The 7,894-nt window shown below is 47.6% G+C and overlaps 1 protein-coding gene across 26 annotated transcripts in view; it reads left to right on the top strand.

The window, feature by feature from the left end:
- Positions 1 to 4,664: 4,664 nt before the first annotated feature.
- The window catches only part of CADPS2 (calcium dependent secretion activator 2), a 292,543-nt gene continuing 289,313 nt past the window's right edge, over positions 4,665 to 7,894 (top strand). For 19 of the 26 annotated variants that reach the window (XM_032105977.1, XM_032105974.1, XM_032105964.1 and 16 more), the window contains exon 1: positions 4,666 to 5,119. In XM_032105977.1, the coding sequence (XP_031961868.1) occupies positions 4,796 to 5,119 (324 nt within the window). In that variant the 5' untranslated portion in view covers positions 4,666 to 4,795. Of the gene's footprint in view, positions 5,120 to 7,894 lie in introns of all 26 variants that reach the window. The other 7 variants (XM_032105963.1, XM_032105972.1, XM_032105969.1 and 4 more) reach the window with 2 other exon arrangements.

The following is a 7,894-nucleotide window of genomic DNA, read 5'->3' as shown; positions in this document are numbered from 1 at the left end:
TATTTGAATATAAATATTATGCATTGACATTTGTGCACTTAACTGACTGAGCAGCATTTGAACACAAGCATCTGAGGAATTCAGGGACAAGTTCTGACTGATTCCTGTAAGACTGATACCACCATTGTTTGATGGTAGCATTATCAGTAAGGTACAAAAAGGGCTCCAGAGAGGTAGCTTTTGTGCTCTGTAAAAACGTTTAAAATACATATTTGAAAAATATACTCTACATTTAAATGCACCAGATGAAAAGTAGCACCAAGAATCAACAAGAGATCAGAACCAAAAATGCAAATAATTTTTATTAGACAAGCGTAGCTTTAAAGAATAGAAATACACAAGATCAAATAATGGGTTGTGATACAAGTAGCTGCAGAAGGCAAGGGTGTTCATCCTAAGATGTTAGATATGCTGATAGATATTGTCAATTCATTTTACCAATGTACCCAATTCCAAGCTGAGAACATTCTATTTTGAGCCTGGTCTGATGGAAAAAAAAATCTGAATTGTTCTTGTTTTCATCTTTTTCCCCAAATAAGGAGATACAGGGAAAAAGCTGAGGCCTGAAAGCAATGCATGAGACTTTTGCTGACTTGCTAGAGGTCCTTTGCATGCAGCTGTAGGGGAGACATGTACGTTTTGAGTAGTGGAAGAAAGTAGATAGCACTTCTATCTTCAGTAAAGACTAGAAGAAAAGAATAAAGAATAAAAGAACTATGAACAAGTCAGCCTCATTTTGATCCCTGGGAAGATGATGGAGCAAATAACTCTGGAAACTGTTTCCAAACATACTCAAAGCAAAAAAGGGATGGAATAGCCAACATGGATCTATGGAGGAGAAATGCTTGAGCAACCTGATAGACTTCCATGACTGAGCAACTAGCTTGGTGGATAAGCAGAGAGCAGTGGACGTTGTTTGCCTTGACTACAACCAGGCTTTCAACACTGCCTCCCTCCCACAGCATTCTCATAGACAAACTGATGAAGTGCAGGCTGGCTAGATGGGAACACTAAGTTGCCTGGCCTAAAGATTTGTGATCAGTGGCACAAAGATGACCTGAAAGCCAACTAGTAGTGCTGCACCCAGGCATTGATACTGTGATCAATGCCATTTAACATCTCCATTAATGACCTGGACAACGGGACACAGCACACCCTCTGGCAGTTTGCAGACACAAAACTTGGGAGGAGTAGTTGATACACCACATGCTTGTGGAACTATTCAGGTTGTGTGAATCAACAAGCTGGAGAAAATGGCAAACAGAAATCTCAAGAAGTTCAACAAAGGGAATTGCGAAGACCAGCACGTAAAGGATGAAAACCCCCATGCATCAGTGCAGGCTGGGGGATGGCTTCTGAAGGCAGCTTTTAAGAAAGCTGTGGACACCAAGCTGAACATGAGCCAGCAATGCACTCGGCTGCATTAGAATGAGTGCCACCAGCAGGTCAAGGGTATGATCCTTCTCTCCTCAGCATGGGAGAGGCCACATCCAGAGTGCTGGGCTCCATAGTGATACAAGGGACTTAGATTTTAAGGGTTAATTGCTGTGGGTACTGCTAGTATTGCAAAACTTTGCAGGTGCTTGCTAAATAACGTACTGCTTGCTGAACATTTGCTATACCGGCCAGGCAAAGGGGAAAGATGTATGAGAGGAAAAGGATAAGATGCCGGACCATTGATAAGAAGAAGAAACCATGACCAGAATTCCTGCTTTCGGACTTTGGAACTGGCTCAAACCAGCTTTGGGGCTTGGACTTGGATCAGGACCTCAGAGAGCATGCGCAAGGAAGCAAGATGAAAAGTTCAGGTCTGAGGTAGAGTGTTTACTTCATCAGAGGATGACTTTACTTCATCCCAGAGTACCCGGCCCACGACCACCAGGTGGCATTATGCAGGTGTAATAAGATGCCAAGTTAATTATAATACGAAGTGGAGACAGACGATGAATATGTATAGGTGTATTGTATAACTTGATGCATATGTAATTTGTAACCAGATATATTTCAAGCTGAGTACCACAGTCGGCATGCATGGTTGTTTTGGGCTACCCTCCATGCATCTGGGCGCTGCAACAAACATACCTACTTTACAACTTTCGAGTTGTAGAGTCTTTTCCACGTATCAATAGTACAAGAGGAACATGAACATACTGGAGCAAGAAAAGGGTCAGGAAAGTGATTAATGATTTGGAGCATGTGAGCTATGTGGAGAGGCTGAGAAAGGTGGGATAGTTCAACCTGGAAAAGAGGAGGCTCAGGGGAATCTTATCAAATTATAAATACCTGATGGAGGGGAATAAAGAACAGAGAGCCAGACACTTCTAAGTGATGCCCTGGAAAGGATAAAAAGTAATGGGCACAAAATGAAATACAGGAAATTAATTCTGTTTAAACAAAGGAAAAACCTTTTTACTGTGAGAGTGGTCAAACACGGGCATGAATTGCTCAGGGAGATCGTGGAGTCTCCCATCCTTGAAGCTGTTCAAAACCTGATTGAGCTCAGCCCTGGACAATCTGCTCGAGGTGACCCTGCTCTGCTAGTTGGACTAGATAAGCTCAGAAAGTTCCTGTCCATCTTAACAACTCTGATTTTGATACATAGTGTGAAAGAAAGCGAGACAGAGACATCTTCCCTCCATAAAGGTTCAGGCAGCTACTGGAGCAACCATAACCCTTTCTAAAGAGTTATATAATCTTATGTATGACAATGTGATCATCCTGGCCTTAATGCAGCAGTAGTTGAGAGATGACACTGCTGGACTGAGCCACTACATTTCAAATTTTTTGGGGCCTGACTGCTTTAAAGTTTCATAGAATTCATATCCCAAACTGTGCTTTGCACATCTTTAGTGGCAAGGTTTTTGTAGTGTTACTTTAATTTTACTTGCTATTAGAACGAGAACAAGTTTTTGCAAAAGGCATCCACAAATCTGAGTGGACATTGTATTCCTCTTAGTGAAAAAGTCATTTACAGTAACCATATTTTTTATGGAATTACCTCTTATCTACTACAGGACAAGCACTACTTGCAATGGAGACACAAGCACTGGCACGTGATTGGTGATGGTGGTCCCACAAAAGCTGGCTTTAGCAATTACTGCGCTGAGGAAATGTGATCAGAAATGTTCAGTCAGTTGACATTTATGCTTTTCCCTGACTACCTTTCTGCATTTCACAGATTTTGCCTGCTATTGTCAGTTAATGTTAAGGACACAAGCCACCTATATAAGTAGCCCACCTATTTCTGTATGACTGCTACCTTTGCACCCAAACTGTGAAGAAAGCCTGTGTGTTTGTTAGCAGGACTCTCCCTCAGTGTTCTCCTAGTTCCCCTGGTAGAGATCCAGAGGCAGAAGAACTCAGACTCTTAATGCCTAATGCTGCCATCTAGCTAATAGCTGCTGCCCACAGCAGGAGGAATTCCACCTTCTGAGAGCTGGTTCACTAGAGAGATAACTGACAGCTTTAAAGATCCTTTCCTAAATTTGCAGTACTGGGCACTTCAAAATATTGATAAAGGACTAGAGTACTTCACCACTCTAAACCCAGTCCAGCTCATACAGTGAGAATTGGGTTGGCTGCCTGAGTTTGTTGTGTTTTCATCCAGGGCTTTGAAAACTTGCCACTGCTAATGAGCAGGGCCCAGAGCAGTGCAGACACAGCCTCAGCTGCCATCGTTTTAGAGCAGCATAAAGAGTCATGGCCTTTCTGTGTACCAGTCCATCCCTCCAGCCTTTGTTCTCCTAGTCCCTGATACTTCCCTATTCAGTAGTTTCCCTTGCCCTCCCAGAGTGTGGATGTGTAGGGAGTGAGAGAAGGATTTGTTGATCCACAGGAAATCTGATGTCCCTTCCTTCCCCAGGCCTCCCTTCCCAGGAGGACCTGATCAGACTCCAGAAATTTGGCTCTGACATGGTGAAGTCCTTCTTGTTTAGAGAGTGCTAGTGGTAGGCTTTTGTATGTTTGCACAGCCTTAACTGTGACAACAACCACTGTGATTATGCACCTGTCTGGATCCTCAGACAGTCTGGAAAAACGATTTCAGAGAGATGTGGCTGCAGGCTTTCAACAGAAGTAACCTGCGAGAGCAATGTACACTTCAGCATCAGCCCGCCCGCGACCTCAGAAACGCACGGTTTTGGTGGCTTCTTTTTCTGGGGTCATTTGAGATGCCTCTCGTTCCCCTGCCAACACTTGGCAGAGGATGCCAGCGAGGCTCGGGGTCGGCGGCGAGCACAGCCCCCCCTCTCCCCTTCCAGCAGGGAGTCCCGCCGTGTGTCCGAGCCGGCTGGCGAGCGGCGGGCGCGCTTCCCACGCCGGCCGGGACGCGGGGCAGGGAGCACCGCACCAGCCGCTGCCAGGGCCGGCAGGGCCCGAGCGGAGCCAGGGCTCCCCTGGCCCGGGCTGCCCCTGTCGTTGGGACCGAGCCGTGCCGAGCCGTGCCGAGCCGTGCGCTGGGGTGCGGGGGCGGGTGCGCAGTTATGGCACTCACACGCGCCTGCCCGACCCCGTCCCGGGCACTCGCGGGCCGCTGCCCTCGCCGGAGCGGGCGGAGATTTTAGCCCGGCCCCGGTCCCGCCTCTGCCTCCGCCGGGAGCCGCTCGGAGCAATTCCCACGGCAACCTAGGCTCGACCCCCTTCCCAAACCCCGCCTCTGCTCCCCGCCCCGCCGCTCCCGCCCGGCGGCCGCCGCCGGTCGGAAACAGTCCGTGTGTAAACTCGACGTGTCCGGAAAGGTGCGCGGTGTTCCCCGCCTCGCTCCGAGCCCGGCCGCGGGGCGCGCCCGCCGAGCGCGATGCTGGACCCTTCCTCCAGCGAGGAGGAGTCCGATGAGCTGCTGGAAGAGGAGCGGCGGGACGTGCTGGTGGCGGCGGGCGGCGGCTCGCCGCGCTCGCTGCCGCCGCCGCCCCGGGACTCGCGGGGCAGGGAGGCCGGGGCGGCACGGGCAGCCAGCCCCAGCCCCTCGGTGCTGAGCGAGGGCCGGGAGGAGCAGGAGCGCCTGCAGCGAGAGGAGCGGGAGAAGCGGCTCCGGCTGCAGCTCTACGTGTTCATCGCGAGGTGCATCGCGCACCCCTTCAACGCCAGGCAGCCCACGGACATGGCCCGCCGGCAGCAGAAGGTGAGCCCCCGCCTCCCCGCTGCCCTGCCCCGCCGTTCGCGCTCGTCCCCCGCGGGCCATCCCGCGCGCTCCGTGCCGCTCGCCGGTGCCGCGCTGCCGCCGCCGCGGCGCTCCGGCCCGCAACAGGTTGAGCGGGGCCGCGGCACCGGCCGGGCACGGCACGGGGAGCGCCTGCCGGAGCGGCTGCTGCGGGGCTCGGTGTCAGCGCGCCTTGCCCAAAGCGCACCCTTTATCTAGAAATCCGTCAGTCACCAGGGGTGAAGTGGTTTAAGTTTTTAGAGTTGCGCTCAAAGTCGCCGTGCGAAGGGCACAGGGGCGCAGGGCGCGGGCGCGGGGGCCGTTCTGCGGTGGACGATACGTTCCTGCTTCTCGGCGCTGCCTGATGGATTGAATTAAACCTTCCAGAGGTGCCTCCTGCGAGTCGCGTTCTCACCGTCTATACCCAACCCGAACAAATTAAGCCATAAAACACAGGTGAATGACAAAACTATTTTGTTTCATGAATTAACTGCGCTCCCTGTACATAGAAACAATCAACGTGCATGTCTGTGGTGAGAATGACCTTCTAATGAAGGTTGACCAAAGTTATTCTCTGTGTCTTGTCCATGAAAGGCAGGCTTTTGAGACCTGGCAGGTGCGTGGTCGGTATTTACGCTTATTCTCTCTTACTTTTGAGGTATTGAATAGGTAGAATACTTAAAGTTTTGGATTAAGGCACTACATTTCCAGGTAACTACTTAAAAGCTCAGTTCTTGAAATGTTTGGTCTAAAAAATTGTATCTTTCTTACTTTCAGTTCTGTAAGCAAACAAACTAATCCAAAACAAAAGAAACAAACAAAACCCTCATTCTACCTCACTTTTCAGAAGGATAGTGATAGGACACAAAAATGATTTAGTTCCTCTTGGCTTTTATGATCTTGATACTTCCATATGTCTAAGGGTTTGTAAAATCCGATACTGAATGTTTTGGGGTGTCTGAGGTATGCCTGCTATAGGTAATTGTGTTTAGTGAATTCTCAGACAAGTTAACGTGGCAACATGGCAGTAATGATAAGACTGTTTCTGGAAGACTATTTTGTTTTTATTAAGGGTTAGGTACTTAAACTCTGGAGCCTGAATAGAGACATCTTGTAAGCAGAAAGCCAAAGAAAATCTGAAATAAAAATTTTCACCCCACTGGAAATCCCCTACCCCAAAACTGAATCATCATAGAAATGATATTTTGAAAAGACATCTGGATCCCTCTAGATGTGACTTTCCACCAGACAAAGCCAAAGCAGACTTGATGTAGTGTTGGTATCAGTCTAGGTTCAAGCAGGAGACTGAGAAGCCTCAGGGGATGAGATCCATCCCACAACCTGTCTGTGTGACATGCTCTAGTGCTGCATTGCCCTCCTCTTGATTAAATTTTCCTAATCAGCTTCCAAGTTGCAGCTTGTGGCCATCAGTTGCAGAAGATACTGAGCACTTAGAAGTTCTCACTGATCTAAGTCAGTAAGTATAGAGACTGTTTTAAAAATAACTACTGTATTAATTATTTTTATTAAATGTATGAAAAGAGATTACTGATGTGCTGCAAATGCAGAAATAAAACTGTTGTGGATTTAACATATGAGCAATGAACAGACTGATAGACAAAATTGACTTGATACCTAAAATTAAATGTTTCTCCCGCTAATTACTATTTTTAAGTGAATTCTGGATTTTTCATTAATTACTGTACGTACAAAGAGACTTTTGTCATATTTAGGAATTTAGCTGCAGAACAAGGATGTCTTGTGTTTTCCTGGTCAGGAAATAGTGTTTTTAAATAAGAAATAACACAAAAAATAATTTTTTCTAGGAGTTGCACTTCTGTCTAGAAGTAATGAAATGCACATAGCCATCCTTCTTATTATTTGACAATTTTGTAAATATTACCTAGTAAATTATTTCCTGTAGGGTAATAGAACTGGTCATGAGTTTTGAGAATTCAGAAAACCTGCTTTGGTAGTTTGGGTTTGCCGAAAGCTGTATGAAGGAGCCCTCTATTATGTGTAATTTCTGTCGTTCGTGCTGCACGGTGGCCCCATGTCCGCTTTGGGAATGGGAGTACAACCACCTGTCTTACTCTGTGTCCTAAGGGAAGATGCTTCTGGAGGTGTGACAGCTGCTGTGGAGAAGAGATGACTGAGAAGGGACCTTATTAATGTATATAAGTGCCTGAAGGGAGGATGTCAAGAGGATGCTCTTCTTCGTGGTGCAGAGTAGTGAGACAAGAGACAACGGGGAGAAACTGATGCACAGGAAGTTCCACCTGAATATGAGGAAGAATTTCTTTACTGTGTGGGTGATCGACCACTGGAACAAATTGCCCAGAAAGGTTTTGGAGTCTTCCTCACTGGAGATAGTCAGGAGCTATCTGGACACAATCCTGTGCCATGTGCTCTGGGATGACCCTGCTTAAACAGCGAGGTTGGACCAGATGGCCCACTGTTGCCCCTTCCACCCTTACCCGTTGTGTGATTCTATGACTCATATTCAGTGGAATAAAAGTCTGTCTTACTTTCTGAATAAATTTTCTATCTGCCAAGGTAGGGTATGGATATGGACTATTTCTTGACCTCTTGCTCTTTTGCCTCAGTTCTGACTTGTGTGACAGCATGTGGCTGGGTGTCCATTGCAAGCTGGACTGTGGTTCCTTACCTGTGTTAACTGGCACTGTTAGCTACTGCATGCCCTGTCCATCAACAGTGATCCAAGGTATGGTTTTAAATGAGAACCTGTGATGTTCT

This window comes from Corvus moneduloides, chromosome 4 (genome assembly GCF_009650955.1).
Source record: "Corvus moneduloides isolate bCorMon1 chromosome 4, bCorMon1.pri, whole genome shotgun sequence".
NCBI classification, from domain to species: domain Eukaryota; kingdom Metazoa; phylum Chordata; class Aves; order Passeriformes; family Corvidae; genus Corvus; species Corvus moneduloides.
The sequence above is the reverse complement of the archived record's forward strand: the minus strand, read 5'-3'. Positions and strand labels throughout refer to the sequence as shown.